This window comes from Mesoplodon densirostris, chromosome 16 (assembly GCF_025265405.1).
Source record: "Mesoplodon densirostris isolate mMesDen1 chromosome 16, mMesDen1 primary haplotype, whole genome shotgun sequence".
Lineage (NCBI taxonomy): Eukaryota > Metazoa > Chordata > Mammalia > Artiodactyla > Ziphiidae > Mesoplodon > Mesoplodon densirostris.
The window spans coordinates 58,060,801-58,077,394 of record NC_082676.1 but is presented as its reverse complement, the minus strand read 5'-3'; the positions used below and the strand labels follow the sequence as shown (position 1 = coordinate 58,077,394).

The following is a 16,594-nucleotide window of genomic DNA, read 5'->3' as shown; positions in this document are numbered from 1 at the left end:
TGGGTGTGATGGAGAGTGAAGGGGTGGCTGGGCCCATCACCCAACAGGAGTTCTGAGAAACAGCCAAAAGCCATGATTTAGTTTCTCCCTCTGAAGAGCCTTAGTCTAGAGCCTGCATCCAGCCAGCGTGACTTTACCTCAGGCAGAGGGGTTCTGACCAGTGAGTCAGGGCTCCAGAAAAAGTCAGGGCGCTTCCAGGCAACAACCACTGCTGTGCTGGGTGTGGCCCCAGGCCTCTCTCAGATCCCTTGATGGTCCTGCCAGGGTTATAAGTAACCTGAGATGCAGAGAGGGAGGTGGCTTGTCCAGGGTCACACAGCTTTTAATGGCAGAGCTGGGATTTAAACCCAGGTCTCTACAGCTCCAAAACCCAAGCCGTTCTTACCCAGACAAGTTGCCCTGATTCTGCACTTCATGGCAAGGTGGCTCTTTCAAGCTTTTTCCTCTTCTCCTCCTCTCTCCCAGCATCTTAAACTTCTGTTGGAAAATGGCTGCACTCCTTTCCCTTCATGCTGCTAAACACTGCAGGACCTTTCATGCACCCAAATCAGCCCTGGGCTGTTTCTCCAGGCTGGTCCTCCATGGTGTGGTGTGCAGCCCCTTGGTGGTGCTGGAAGAATTTTAGAATTTTAAGTGTGCCTGGATACAGTACTAAATTACAATAAATCACAGTTGCAATTCTCTATTGCTGAGTAACAAACCACCTTAAAATTCAGTGGCTTAAAACAACTACAATCATTCAGTTTGCTCACAGATCTATAATTTGCCCAGGGCTCAATGGGAATAGCTCATCTCTGCTCCACATGTGGGCCCAGGGCCTTGGTTTCTCTCAGTCGGTGTCTCCATGGCTGCTTGGGCTTCCTCACAGCATGGCGGATAGGTTCCAAGAGCATTTTCATGACCTTGCTTAGAAATCATACAGGATCTCCTCCACTGTACTCTGTTGGTCTAGGCAATCACAGAGGCCCACCCAGGTTCAAGGAGAAGGGACACAGACACTACCACCTGATGGGAGGAGGGTCAAGGTCACACTGTAAGAAGAGGACATAGCGGGGGAGCTATTGCTATGGCCAACTTTAGAAAGTATAGTCCACAAGAAAATACGTTTCAGTGCCCCTCGGGTCCTTTCTGTTACATCAAGGAGAAGGTCTCAGATTGGTACTAGTTTGTCTTAGAACTTCTCTAACTCCTGGGACTCCTTTTTTTATCAAAAGAGCAGGCTTTAGGCTATAATTTAATTAAAAGATCTTTTCAATCTATTTTCATGGTCACCTTATTTATTGTAAGTAATTCCGCTTTTCCATTCATTGTAATGATAGGAAGTTAACTTTTAAAATAAATTTATTTTGGTAAAACATGAGTGCTTTCAAGAGAAAAATTAAGGACAAGTTCTACTTTGCTGCTCTAGATTTACTCTCACATGAGCATATGAATAGGAGTTTCCTTTGTCTGTTGTAGCAAAAGTTTATAAACAACCTGAATGGCCATCAGCTGGGGAGCTGTGAAATCATTTAGAGTCACGACTGCAGTGGGAGAGAATGCAGCTATGAAAAATAGTGAGGTGGGTCCCTGGGTGCTGATGTATCACCAAAACGCGGGCTTCAGTGGTAAAAGCAAAGGGTGTATGTGGCATCTGTGAAAGACAAGGCAGGGGGTGGGGGGTACAGCTACATACACACTTGGAAATGCAGAGTGGACAGATAACAAGACATCAGTAGTGGTTGCCTCTGCAGAAGAGGACGGGGAGATTTACCATCCACTATAAAAATTCCACGTCTTTTTTTTTTTTTTTTTTGAAAATTGACCTGTTTCGATCTCTTAAAAACAAAAACACGACACAACATCAGTTTTGTTTTTTTGTTTCGTTTTCTTTTGTTTTGCCGTCCACAATTCAGTTATATCTAAATTCTAAGACCAGAGTCCCCTGCCCAGAAGCAAAGAAAAAATTCCACACCTTTTAAAATAGAAACATGCGAATGTGTTATCTATTCAAAGAGATTGATAAGCTTAATGTCTTCAAATAGAATAAAGTGACAAATCTTTCCCCCTTTCAAATGAACCGGAAGGCAGTGCCTAAGGGTAGGAGGAACACATCACCCCTCCCTGGAGGGAGGTTCCTTCTGGTCCTGGGGTGCAGTGGAGACGTCTGTCATCCCACCTGCTCTGCCCGTAGGGCCCGGTCCCTCCCCACATGGAGACTTGGTCTCCATTATGGTTTGTGGTCTAGAGCCCCAGCATCCCTGCCGGCCCCCAAGCCCCTTGCGGCAGTGCCAAGCCTCATTCTTCACGGTCTGGTTCCCTAATACAGGATCTAACACCCACACGTTTGTTGAACTGGACGCCAGAGCTCTCCAGCTCACACATCTGGCCAGTTTGGAAACGTGCACACCTGTGTGCCAAGAGGCGCTGCCGGTTTCTTGCCGTTGCCCTGGTCTCAATGATGGTCACTGCACTTTGGGATCAGGGAGAGCCGTCCAGCCGACAGCTAGGCCTGGTGCTGCTTCCCAACCCTGGCTGGGCCCCAGAAGGACCTGAGGCCCTTTGCATAGGAGAGTCACTTTTCCTTTTATTTAAGTACACAAACAACATACCTCTTGGAAAAATCAGAACACTGCATATAAATTAAAATGACCTTGACCCCTCCCCCGCAGTCCCACCTCCTCCCCTCCAAAGAGGTAATCACTCTGCACCCTGCCAGACATTTTCTTAAATTTTCCTTTTACACACACATACTTGAGTCCATAGAAAATATACAGTGTCGTTTTGTGTGGTTTGATTTTATGCAAGTTGTGTCATACTGCATGTGTCATGCTGCAACTTTTTCCACTCAGCAGCACTTCTTGAGACTAAACCTTGTTGAAACATCTAGAGATCTCATTCCTTCCTTGTTATTGCCATATGTTTTTACACCGAATAAACATACATTTTTTAAAACAGCCTTCCCTTCTCACTAGACATCTGGGTCATTACAGACCCAAATCCCGCTGTCAACATCCTTGTTCCTGTCTCTAGGCCCACACGTATGTCTTCCTGGGAACATACCAATTGCCGGGTCATAGAGTGTGAAACTTTCAGTTTTAATAAATAATGCTGATTGGCCCTTCAAAATGGCTACGTTAATTAATTCTACAAGAAGCGTTTGAGAATGTCAGTTTTTCTGTGGCCTCCTCAGTACCTGATGTTATCAGACATTTTTATTTTTGCCAGGCGGGGGGATCCTGTTCTCATTTGTCTCCTGATTTAGCACGAGGCGGGGAGCACCTGTGTGTGTGTTCATTCTCTTGTCTGTGAGTGGCCTGTGGAGTTCTTCATATTTTCTCCTTTATTCATCTTTTGCCTTTTAAAGGTATTTTGCAAATATTTCCCCTAGTCTGTTTATGGGTTTGTTTGTTATCCATGAGGTAAATTTTAATTTTGAGGTAGTCAGTTTATCAACCTTACACTTATTTATCCATATGTATGGATCCTCATTTCTTTTTTAGAGAAATCCTTCCCTAAGGTCATATGGATAGTCTGATAAATTTCTGTCGGTTTAAAAACTGAAGCCCTCAGCCCCACCCCTTTTGAAGTGAAGTTGGTGGGGGAAGGACGCAGGAGACCCAGGTGGGCCGAGAGATTTGAGCAGCGCCAGTGTAGGGGTGGCCTGTCACCTGCACTGGCCTCCCCCAACCACAGGCCAATCCTGAGAGGCCGCCAGCCACCCCAACATAGCCGCCTGCTTCTGAGTCCTCCCCACAAGCCTGCATCCCTCCCTCCCGGTACCTGGGTACCCGGCACGCCTCCCCCCAGCTCAGAGTGAAATCCACGGGCTCCTGCTCGCAGGCAGCAGGTGAAGGACTTGGACCGTGTGCAGAGCTGGGCCCCGTGCCGCAGCTCTCTCTCCTGGGCCCTCCTCCGACGGGAACGCTCATGGCCAGCGTGTGGAGCAGCCGAGGGGAGAGCCGAGGCGGTGAAGGCGTTTCCTGAGATGCCGCCCCAGGGGCCCACAGATGTCACCCCAGCCAGACTCCCTTGATCTCTCTGCAGGATGCCCATACACCCTTCTGTTAGTCCACGGAAGCCGCTTCATTTCTCCTTAACTGCCCCCACAGCTTCTGAAAAGCCAGGGACTCCCTCCCTCTTGGAGCCATCCTGTCTCAGTGGTGACGGTGGCCTCTTAGTTTTCTTACGAAATCTCTCACGGGGCTTTGATGTCTCAATTGCATTTCTGAAAGTTGTTCCACTTTGGGGTTTTGTCCTTCCTTTTTTGTTCTTTGTGGCAGAGGTGGTAGGTCTTTTTTTCCCCCTGAAGTCCCTAAGCCCCCTGGGCTTTGTGAGGGGGTTGCCTGCCGACAGACCCCACTGACACCAACGCCCTGGCTGTGCCCGCTTTCCCGGCTCTCACCCGCACATGAACCTCTTCTGTGAATGTGGGGAAAGAAGAGCCAGGTTGTCCTGTTGAGGGGGGAAGGGACGGGGGAGAGAAAGAGAAAGGAAAAAGGAAAGAAAAGGCATCCTTTATGAGTTTAGTTTTCTCTTTTTAAAAAGTAAAAGATTCTAATTGGGGAACATGTTTTAAGTATTGAGTAAAGAAAATAAACTCTATCTACCACGAAGAAAATGTTTGTAAGAAAGAGTGTGAGGACTTCCATTTCTGATAATACAGAAGACTAGTGTCTTCCATGTGGAACTAGAAATTCTGAATACAGTCATTTTTAGAACTCTTCTTAAATACTTGGCTGGACCCTTGGGAAAGGGAGGAAGTTTCTTGCCCTCAATAAGAGAATGTGCAATCCAGACAGTTGAGCCTGTCTGGTGCTGGTGTTTGCCGTGGGGTATCTGGCTGTGCCGGGTGGTCATATGCTGGGGAGGAAAGACAGAAACACAAGGCCTTTCAAAGCTGAGAGGATAGACCGGAAGGCATCCCATGAAACCAGGATCTCAGACGGATTATGCTCTCAGAGAGTTAAACTGAGGTAGTGTGGGAGGTGGTGGGGGGGGAAGAGGAGGGAGGGGAAAAGAAGATGGCAGAGGAGAAATGTACCTATCATCCCTTAGATCTAAATGAAAAGTAAAAATGGAGAGGGGGGGTGTGGTGAAACCTTGGCAAAATACCTGAGCCCAAGGGTTTTTTGTTGTTGTTTTGTTTGTTCGTTTATTTATAAAGTTATTTTATTTATTTATTTTTGGCTGCGTTGGGCCTTCGTTTCCACATGCAGGCTTTTTCTAGTTGCGGCGAGCAGTGGCTACTCTTCATTGCAGTGCGCAGGCTTCTCATTGCAGTGGCTTCTCTTGTCGCCGAGCACGGGCTCCAGGCGTGCGGGCTTCAGTAGTTGTGGCACGCAGGCTCAGTAGTCGTGGCTCGTGGGCTCCAGGCGCGCGGGCTTCAGTAGTTGTGGCACGCAGGCTCAGTTGCTCCGCGGCATGTGGGATCTTCCCAGACCAGGGCTCAAACCCGTGTCCCCTGCATTGGCAGGTGGATTCTTAACCACTGCACCACCAGGGAAGCCCTGGAGCCCAACTTTATCACATGTGCTTAAATTCTGGGGCCAGAATTGTTACTATCTGTGTTACCTTTCCCCCCAACCCACCACCAGTAAAATGAAGCCAAATATTAGGTCACAGAACGTATTGGGGTGATGAAATGGTGCTGCAACTGGAGTGTCACAGTCAGAGCACAGCTGTAAATTTACTAAAACGCAAACTGTACACTTAAAGTGGGAGAATTTTATGGTATATAAATTATCCCTCAATAAAGCTGTTTACGAAAAAAAAAACAACCCACCCACCATTCTTCTAATCAGGACTGTCTTTTAATGTTTCAGTATATTTCTCTGTGCTTATATTTCTTGTTAGGGATACACTTTTTTTTTTAACAATCAACATCATAGTTATAAAGTTTTTATCACCTTGTTCATTTAAAATTGTAATGTCTTTTCCAATGCCATTGCAATTATTTGTAAATAGGATTTTTTACTTGGGTCTTTAATACGTATTTCAAAAGTACATGTTGAATACTTTTTCATTTTAAAATAATTTCAAGCAATACAGTGGTATAGAGGGCAAAAATTAAAGTTCTTCTGTTGATACCACACAGACACACACACACACAGACATACTCCCTCTCTCTCTCTCTCTCTCTCTCTCTCTCTCTCTCTCTCTCTCTCCCTCCCGCCCACCCCAGTTCTCACTTCCCTCCCCATAGGTAACCACAGTTCACAGTTTGGTTAAACATAATTTTTAAATGGGTGTATAATTTTCCATATGATGGGAAAAAATCATACTCAAGTGGTTCCCCTATTTGGGGGCATTTAGGTTGTTTCCTGGTTCAGCTGTTTCTTTTAAAACATGTTACAGAGGGTTTCACTGGAGGGAACTCAAAGCAGACTGTAGATTTAATGGCCCTGCGTTACTCTGGTGATTTCAAAGCCATCAAGGACAGGCAGTAAATTAGACCTCAAATCTGGGAGTAACTTCCAGCTAAGAGAAGGGACCAAGCGTAAGCTGAGGACCCCCTGCTAAATGCTTTACCTACCTGTTCTCATTTTAAGGCATCAGACATCTCAAGATAGGGGACATTATTCCCATTTTACAGATGGGAAACCGTGGTTTAGAGAGGCCAAGTGCCTTGCCCCAGATCGTGCATCATCTAGTGTAGAGCTCGGCTCTAAGTTGTCAGACACCAAACTGAGGTCTTGGTGATTCTATAACCGAGCGAGGGGCTCTTCCTTTCCTGTCTCCACTTAATCTAGGTGAACACCATCACAGGTGTAAACCACCAACGCCTGCAGGGAAGCACTGAAATGTTACTGGGATTCCGGATTTGTTGGGTATTTTTTTAGCTACAGGTGCAGTGCCTAATCCACAGCTAACATTGTACTGATGCTTTATGTACTTTCTCTGAGTTAGTCCTCACAAACAGTGCTTTGAGTGGGAGGGGCATGATCCCCATTTTTCAGATGAGGAATCTGAAGCCCAGAGAGGTACAGTAAGTTGCCCAGCATGACTTGGAGGAGGGACTGAGACCCAGGTGTGTGTGACTTCCAGCCCAGGCTCCGGTGCCAAGCTGCACTGCCCAGCAGAACACAGGTCAGCTGGAGTGTGTCCATCAAGCTGGGCAGCGGACTGCACCTCACTATGCTCTCTGTCCCCCTCTACCACAGACAACAGCGACCTGATCGCATGCACGGTGATCACCAAGGATGGCGGCATGCTCCAGCGGTTCCTGGCTGTCGACATTTACCAGATGAGTTTGGTGGAGCCTGACGTGTCCAGGCTGGGCTGGGGAGTGGTCAAGTTCGCAGGCCTTCTGCAGGTACGATGGCCGAGAGCTCTGGAAGCTCTTCTCGGTTGGCTGTACAAACACCCACAAAAGTGTCATCTTTACGGTCAAGTTCAAATGACGGTCAAATGATGTAAGGGCCACGTGAACAGATTATCATTGACAAAAGTTAGAATACCTCACAGATAAGAGCCAAGTCCCCTTTGACCAAAACCCAATTCTGACTCCTCTCGTCCATTATCAGATACGGTGCTTTGCCGAATATGTGTATGACTATAACTACATGTACTGTTTTTAAAAATTGTACAACATGTAGTTGGAATGGGGTGTGTGTATTTTTTATACTGTCACATTGAATGTATTGTAAACTTTGCTTTTTTCACTCAACGAATGTTTTGGAGAACTGACTGTGTTAGTCTCTGCAGGCTTACTGGTGTTCTTTTGACTGCTGCCTGACTACACACCAAGGCAGAGTTAGCCAGCATCCTGTGGCTGCTTCCAGCTTTTTACCTTTACAGACAGTGCTGCTGTGAACAGAATTGTCCTGACTTCCTTGTGCACTTGGGCCACCATTTCCCTAGGGCAGACACCAAGAAGTTGGGCTGTGCCTATTTGCTCTCTAGAATGATTGTTGCCACTGGTGACTTATGGACATTCCTGTGTCCTCCACCTCTCCAGCAGGCCTGGGCTTTAAACTGCCAAACGTCAAGCTGGAGCATGGGTTTTCTTAATGTTTGTCTAAATGATGGGTGACTAATGCCAGCTAGTTGGTCAAACGAAGCGTGGAACCAGATGAGTTGAAAACAGCCTCCAGCTCACGCCCTCCCCCACCATCACCCCCGCCAGACCCCTGGGCCCTGAGTTGCCCTGCGCTGAGTCTGTTTCCTTGCTGGGCAGTCCTGGTTGCTGGCAAGGCCTTGCCGGGGCGACCCACATCCACCTCTCCAGGGCAACCCACTCCCCAAGAGGACCACCCACGTGTTTGAGGATGCTGTTGCAACCATTTCCCAGCCTCCTCTTTTTCAAGATCTTTCCATTTAAAAAAGGTCTTTTACAGAAGGTGGTGTGAGAAGCAGCTATCTGAAGAAACTCTCATTTAGAAAAAGACTTCCACATATGAGACTGTCCATTAGGTGACTTAGTGCTTCTTATTTATCTAGGTTTATGATCAATTTCCTTTAGAATTTAGTGTCAGGAAAGTGTTTTTACCCCTCAAAGGATTAACACGTCGTCCCTCAGACAATGAAAGCCACATAAACCTTTTCTTTTGGTTGTCTTCCAGTAGCTTCTATTCATCAGGCCATTATTACGTGCCAGCCTCTCTCTCCGTCTTAAAAGCGTAATATCTCATCTAATTCCCACTGCAACATTTTGTGCCAGATTGAATGCCGGTGAACAGTATCTGTCTTGCTTCATGAGTCTTTTCAACATTTTCCCCACCTTTCTGACTTTCATGTCTGTCTCCTGTCTCCTGCTTTTATCTCAAACCTTACTTAGTGGGAAGCAAATTCTTTGCACAGAATCCAATCTGATGTTTTAGATTGGATTTGTCCTGAGGATACTTGCTGTACGTGAGTTCTCCTCTACCTTTCAAGTGTAACTTTCTTCAAACGTCTGCTAAGTGGTCCTCCCCTATTCCTTTCTTGGAGTAGCTATTTCCTTTAGGGGCCAAGAATTCGTCAGAGACACAAAAATGGGAGCTAAGGATGCCCCCTTCTTAAGAAAAGCAAGGAAGGAATTGTTACGCTGGAGGAGATCACACTGGAAAGGACTAGGAACTTGGGTTTGTTATCTCTAGTTCCCCGAAGCAAGAATTGTTGAAGTTTGTTGGGCTCCCTGAGGCCCCATGAAGAGGCTGGTGTCCCGTGTGTTTACTAGCTGCCTCAAGTCCTCGCGGGGATGGAACAGGCCACCACAGCCAGCATCAGCTTCTTGAGCTCTCTGTGCTTCCCACCCCTCGCTTCCCGCCAGGCCTGGCCTGGTTTGTGCCTATCCTTGACTCTCTCAGACTTGGGGGAGTCTCAGATGGTCTCCTCCAGAGCAAAAGCAAAGTTCAATCTGGGGGACCTCATTCTAGATAAGACGTGAATCCACAGCTTCTGAGCAGCTACCTTCCCCCTGAACCTAACAGACACCCTTTCTTTGGCCTCCTCCCCCCGCAGGACATGCAGGTGACTGGCGTGGAGGACGACAGCCGCGCCCTGAATATCACCATCCACAAGCCTGCATCCAGCCCCCATTCCAAGCCCTTCCCCATCCTGCAGGCCACCTTTGTCTTCTCGGACCACATCCGCTGCATCATCGCCAAGCAGCGCCTGGCCAAGGGCCGCATCCAGGCGAGACGCATGAAGATGCAGAGAATAGCTGGTGAGTGCAGCCCCGGCGGGTGTCCTTTCGGCAGCGGGGCAGCAGCTGCCGCAGGCCGTCAGCATGGCTCTCACGTTGACCTTGAGAACCCCTATGACTCTTCTAGAAGAGGAAACATATGGTTCAGGAATGAGTTGTGTTTTGGTGAGAGAATGGAGAACCCTGAGTGTTTGATTTCTACAAGTCTAGGGCTGCTTGGAAGAGGCAAGCCCTCCCTCCCAGGCAAGAGGCAGCTGTCAGTGTGGGACGACGGTTCTCCCTCCTGCACACGGACGTTCTCTAGTGTATGCCTGCAAAGCGTTTCAACGTTCCTTTGCCACCTCTGACCCTTAAAACAACCCTTGAGATGAGTAGGGCCTGTTCTCCCCATTTTACAGAAGAGTAAACTGAGGCTTAGTGACTTGCCCACAGCCACGCAGGCAGTTAGTTGGCAGAACCCAAATGCAGAACTTCCTACACTAAAGCCCATCCCTTCCTCCTCTCCGTTCCCAGCTCTCATGAGAGGCAGCCCTGCCTGGTGAGGGGCCCGTGACCCAGCACTGGATTCGGAAGTGTCGTTTCACATTGCACAGGGACTGTGGTGAATCTGTGAGGCGGCCCTACACCACCCAGTGTCAGGAAGGCCCCAGCTTTCTTAGAAGTGAAGGCACTGAAACGAGGGCATTCCCTTCATCAGGGTGGAAGGCACAGCGTCCTCCTCGGGGGAAAAAGCGTTCTATCAACTCCTAAAATCACGAACAGCCTTTCACAAGAAACCAGTGCCTTGCAGCTCAAGCACCAATGGTCGTTCTGGTGTGGTCACTGGGAGGCTTTCCAGTCCACGGGGAGAGAAGGGGAGCGTTCTCGAGGAGTCACCTAAAAAGAAACACTTGGAGGGCAGGGTTTCTGGATATTGTGAACTCAGTCATTTCCTGCACGTGCCCCGTTGATTTGCGCAGGCCTGCATCCCATATAGTCCTCATCTTAGTTCTCACTTAGCTGAAACTTGGCCTCCAAAATCATTACAGAAGCATTTTGTAATGTGCAAAGTGACTTAAATCATTCAGTCCTTTCTCTTAAGATTTATTTCCAGAGGGTTGTTTGTTGTTGTTTTTTTTTTAATGTAAAGCAATTTCTCACAGCTGGCATGAAGGCTAAATATTTCATTTGAAAATTGAGAATTATGCCGTAAAGTGGCTGTTAGAACTAACGCCTTGGGTATTTCTCAAATTGATTTTAAAAAGCCCCCCCAAATTGCTGTATCGTGAGATTTCTGCGTGCAAGAGAGGACAGCAACAGAGACACACACACTCATAAGTACACAGGCACACGTGCGTGTAAGTTCTCTCTCACTCACTCTTCCCCACACGCATAGATTTATGAACTTTCACAGCAGAATTGGCCCCATTTGCTGTGGGGTCTGAAACTGTACCCAGGGCTAAGCCTTGGTAGGGTCTTTTGTGTATGGAAGCCAAGAATCCGAGGGGAAGATGGGCCTGGCATTCATCTCTGAACCACTCTCTAGGCACTGCTTGTGTTAGGAGCCTCAGGCGGGACCTTGGTGTCACGCTGGTCTCCCCAGCTCGAGGCTGCTGGCTGCCTGCTTGGCATTGTCCGAGGGATGTGCCTGGCAGGGCTGTGGCCACACCTGCTACAGCCGTGCTGCCCGAAGTCTCGTCACCTACATTCCCATCCCACGCACGTGCTGAGCTTGAACCACGGGTTTTTTTGAACGTAGCCCTCCTGGACCTCCCGATCCAGCCGACAACTGAAGTCCTGGGGTTTGGTCTCAGCTCGTCCTCCACCCAGCACCTGCCTTTCCGCTTCTACGACCAGTGCCGCCGGGGCAGCAGCGACCCCACGGTACAGCGCTCTGTGTTCGCGTCGGTGGACAAGGTGCCAGGTAAGCCGGCCCCCACCCTGTGCCACCTCCTGTCCCCTCCAGGGAGCGGGAGAGGGGTGGTTCCAGGACCTTCTCTGTCTTGAGCCTGCGTAGGCTTTCCTTCCCCTCTCAGAAACCCCATTTCTTAGAACTTATCAAAGTGCAGCACAAGATTAAACACAAGCCCCAGAAAGAAATCTTGGCTTTCTCTTTGGTGTTCTGCCGCCGGGGTTTGGTTTTCCAGAGATTTGTTTGAGGGTGTGGAAGAACTTCTCAGAATTAAGACTAAAAATTTCTTGGAAATACTTTAGATTATTAGTAACAAGGTAGTGGGAGAGTCATTTCCTCCATGTAGGATGACTAGAAAGAGCTAGTGTGTGCAGTTCCTGTTTAAGCCCCTGAAGAAGTGAGACTTCAGAAGAAGGTCCCGCTGCCCCCGGGCGGCTGCCACTCTCTTCTTTCTGGGAGCCTCCCTTCCCACTTTCCCCAAAGAGCATCTCTAACTTTCCTCCCCGCCTCTCCAGAAGAGAAGCATGAATAGAAAGTTCAGGGTCGCCTGGTGAAGCTGAAAGTACTGGTTCTTCAGAAGGGCCGGCAGGCTCCCCCTTCCTGTTCTGACATGTCTGCTTTAAGTAAATCCATATGCATCCCAACCCCTCGAAAGAGAACCTTGCTCTTGGTTACAAAACTTCAGAAAACTGGCCAAGCTGTCCCCTGCAACTTCACTTCTCCGCAGTTAGGGCTTCGAACCTCAATTGCGAATGTGGCAAAATGTTTTCAAAAGCACTTACCCATTTAAGAACAAAATCCAGTGAAAAGAACCTTACCCAAACCAGGATCCCTGTTTCCCCTCCACCCCATGATTCATTCTGATTTCATTCTTTGATTTGATTAATTCATTTCAGAAATATAGTATATACTATAAGCATATGATTTCTTTAAACCCAAACAGGACATGATAAAATGAAAAATAAGACTACTTGGCCCCAGAAGTAAGCATGGTTAACAGTTTCTTGCATTTCCTTCCAGAAATGTTTTGCTTGTCTGTTTTTTTTGTTTGTTTGTTTGTTTTTTCTTTTTGCGTTACACGGGCCTCTCACTGTTGTGGCCTCTCCCATTGCGGAGCACAGGCTCCGGACGCGCAGGCTTGGCGGCCATGGCTCACCGGCCCAGCCGCTCCGCGGCATGTGGGATCTTCCCAGACCGGGGCACGAACCCGTGTCCCCTGCATCGGCAGGCGGACTCTCAACCACTGCGCCACCAGGGAAGCCCCTGCTTGTCTGTTTTTACACCCGGGGTTATGCCATATGTGTGATTCTACATCTTGCTGTTTTCACTTATTGACAAGTCAGTGTTACGTGTAAGCACATGTAAATTGACCTAACGCTCATTCAGTGTTGTGTGGTATTTTATCATATGGACGGAACAAAAAAGTCTTTTATAACATTTTGGATGGATGGACATTTGAGTTGTTTCCAGTGTCTTGCTTTTCCATTGTCAAAGTGAACCTCCTCGGGGTATCTTTGTGTAAGTGTGCAAATCTCACGTGTCTATGGGATAAATTCCCAGTGGTGGATCTGCCAAGTCGAAGGGGAGGTTTTTTCATCTTAATATATGTAGTCCCAACATGCACTCTGGAAACAGTGCGCCAGTTCACGCTGCCACCCACTGCCTGCAACTGCTTTCATTCTTAAATCCAGTCTTAGGCTACAAGGCAGATTGTAGCCCTGCCTCTGTTTTCAGCCATGCAGTATGAGATGATTCTGCCTGCTCGGGGGTCTGGAGGCTTCTTTGTTAAAAATTCTCCAGGTTGCTTTCTGCCCTGTAGAGATGGTTGCTAAGTAAATATAAATGATGACCATGAGTCTAGGTTAACTAAATACACACTGGCCTGGTAAGAAATCATTTCTTTCTTCCTTTTTTTTTTTTTTTTTTTAAACACACAGTTGTAATTTTATTATAACATATTATTACAAAGCACCGCTTTGTAATTTTTTAAATTGAAATATAATTGACATTTAAGATTATATGACTTAAGAAATCAGTTCTTTAGGGTCATCAGGGCTTCTCTGAGCTCAGGAACTAATGGGTTAAGGAGAAAAGCTTGGTCCTTGTTTCCGCTCCCCCATCTTTGGAACAAGGCAAGTGTAAATTAATAAACAGAGCCGGATGTCACGTTCATCGGCCTCTGCACAGCCACCCCTCTGTTTGCAGAAGGCTTTGCAATTACTTACTTCTCCCGTCCTGCCTGGGCTCCAGGGGAAGAGCGAGGTTCTCCAGGGCTGGGGGTGTCGCCGTGCCGACAGTGGCCCGGGCCTGCTGCCTTACGGGCGGGGGGATGGGCGGGGGGGGCACAGCTGGAATGCCCAGTGTCTTCTTGCTGGTCCCAGGGTCGGGATACGTGACGCTGGGCCACTTGGGACTGTGGAAGTCAAAGGCGGCGCCTGAACGCCGCAGGCATCCACCCCTTGGCAGTATCTCTCCCCCAACAGCCCCTGGCGGTGGAGACATTCTCTCAGCTGTGCCCCCGAGGGCGGCTGCTCTGGGGCCTTGGGTGAAGAGGCCTCGCTGCCCCCCTGTCCTCGCCTGGGCCAGAGATGTGACCTGAAGAGTGAGCCTTAGCGTGACTCGAGAGAGGGAAGGGCACCCGCCCGCCCCGCTCCTCGCCACCTGCTAGCTCAGATTTGGCCCCGCAGATGCCCAGCATCTTGAGGTCATCCTTCGTTTTCCCTTTGCTCTCCCACACCCACAGGGCTGCCCTGCCTCCAGAACACACCCCACCGCCTTCCCCCGCCACCAGCATCTCTTCCTAGATCGTGGCAGCGGCATCAGAGGCATTCCCTGGCTTCCAGCCTCGTTCCCTCCCTTCCATGCAGCCAGAGGTATCTTTCTAGAACATAAGTCAGATCACATCATGCCCCTGCCTGTAGCCCTCCAGTAAGCTTCCCGTTGCTCCCGAAACAAAATCCATGTCTTTCACTCTGACCTAGTGTGATCGTTGTGGGATGGGCCCCAGCCGGCCTCTCAGACGCAGCCCCCCACCTTCGTGCTGTCCCTGCGCCGGCTGTACCACCCCTGCTGCTCCTCCCAGTCAGCGCTTCTCAAGCTTTTGGCCTCAGGCTTCCTTCTTCTTCTTTTTTTTTTTTTTTTTTTTTTTGGCCGCACGGCATGTGGGATCTTAATTCTCCCACCAGGGATTGAACCCACGCCCCCTGCAATGGAAGCTCGGAGTCCTAACCACTGGACTGCCAGGGAAGTCCCAGCACCCTTCATACTCTTTGAAAGGTATTGAGGAATTCACAGAGCTTCAGTTTGTGTGGATTATGTTTATTGATATTTCAAGTATTAGAAATTAAAACTGAGAAATACTTTAAATATTTAATTATTCGTTTAGAAAATAATAATAACCCATCCTATGTAAACATAAATAACATAGTTCTTTATGAACAATAACTGTTTTCCAAGACAAAAAAAGTTAATTTTTATATTTTTGCAAGTCTCTTTAATATCTGGCTTAATAGAAGACAGCTGAATTCTCGTATCTGCTTCTGCTTTCAACCTGTTGTGAGAGCGTGGACTCTGGAAAACTCCTCTGTGTACTCCTGGGAGAATGGGTGTAAAAGGAAAATGCCGACATTATTTTTATGGAAGTTCTGAGCCTGGGACACCCCCCAGGGTTCCCCAGACCATGCTTTGAGAACCACTACCCTAACTCACTGTGCTCTCTCCTGCCCCAGGGCCTTTGCATTGAATGTTCTTTCCTAGATCTGTGTGTGGCTACTTCCTGCCAATCCCTCAGGCTTCAGTCTGCATGCCACCTGCTCAGAGAGGCCTTTCCTGATCCCCACCCCCACCCCTAGCCCCACTGCATCACATTGGCCTGGTTTATGTTCTCCGTGGCCCTGGGGCTCCGTACCTAGCTGACATATTTGTGTACCTTCCTCCCCCACGGAGAGGGTCACTTCCACGGGGACCTGGAGTGTCCCCTTCACTGCTGTACTGCAGCGCCTAGCACGGTACCTTCATTCAGTCTTCACTGAGTAAGGAGTGAGGCTTTGTTCTCATTCTCCACACAGCCTCAGAGCAGATCCCGTCAGATGCCTTCTCCCTGTGCGGACACCAGGGAGAGGAGCAGTTCCCACAGGGGCCCCAGACGTTGGGTGGTTTAGGCTGCGGCACTTTGACAAGGGAACACGAGGGAACGGCAGCCCCCAGATCTTCAGCAGCATTCCTCGACTTAACTCCTGTCACCAAAGTGAGTGAGATGTGCGTCCCGGGCACCCGGGTGATAAGACTTGGGTTGGTTGCACGTCAGTTTCACCGAGCTCACCTTACTCAGAGTTTGCTGGAGGGGTCATCAGAAGCCCGGCCCAGTTTGGCCTCCGATGCTGTGGCACCCATAGCCGCCATCTGGGTATTGCTCTGTGTCCCTTGCCATAGGCCACACTGTTGCAACATCCCAGGCCGGATGGGATCCTTGCTCCTGCCTGGGAACAGTTCACAGGGGAAGAAACAGTGCTGGCCACCCGCCTCTGGGAGATTGCGGGAAGAGGCAGCTCTACTGTGACACATCTTCCAAGTTTATCTGCAGGTCCAAGTAATTGTCACAGAGCCATCTGTCTCCCCCTTTCCAAGCTATACATGATTATATTTGATGAAAATATACCTTTCATTTCCTTGGAAGAGATATTAAAGTAGAATATAAATCAGGACTAATAGGCGACTAGCCACTTTGGTATATTTTTCTTCTTCCATTTGGCTTGGAAAGAAACCACAAATTCTGTTTATCGGCCGGCTTTATGTTTATGGCTCTCGCCCCCATAGAATGTTCAGCTCTGTGAGGGCAGAGGCCGGTGTGCGCATGGCCGGGGAGGGAGGGGTCAGCAGTGACTGGCATGTCTGGCGGGCAGGCGCAGCCGGGTCTAGAGTCCAGCTTTGAGGTGCGGTGCTCCATGGTTGGTGCCCTCGAGGATTCGTACCACTGACCCACGGTGACAGCTGATTGCCAGAATCTGCCAAGGCAGGGCGGGGTGTTGAAAACTAGCTCACAGTGCAGTCTTCCCATGAACACCTGTGGACCAGCAGACCCCAGAGCAGAGGCTATT

At 48.8% G+C, this 16,594-nt stretch overlaps 1 protein-coding gene across 3 annotated transcripts in view; it reads left to right on the top strand.

Moving 5' to 3' along the window:
• Positions 1-16,594, top strand: part of CLEC16A (C-type lectin domain containing 16A) — a 210,424-nt gene that overhangs the window by 146,530 nt on the left and 47,300 nt on the right. For all 3 annotated transcript variants that reach the window (XM_060120550.1, XM_060120549.1, XM_060120551.1), the window contains exons 19-21: positions 7,143-7,294; positions 9,424-9,628; positions 11,346-11,510. In XM_060120550.1, coding sequence (XP_059976533.1) covers positions 7,143-7,294; positions 9,424-9,628; positions 11,346-11,510 — 522 coding nt within the window. The remainder of the gene's footprint in view (positions 1-7,142; positions 7,295-9,423; positions 9,629-11,345; positions 11,511-16,594) is intronic.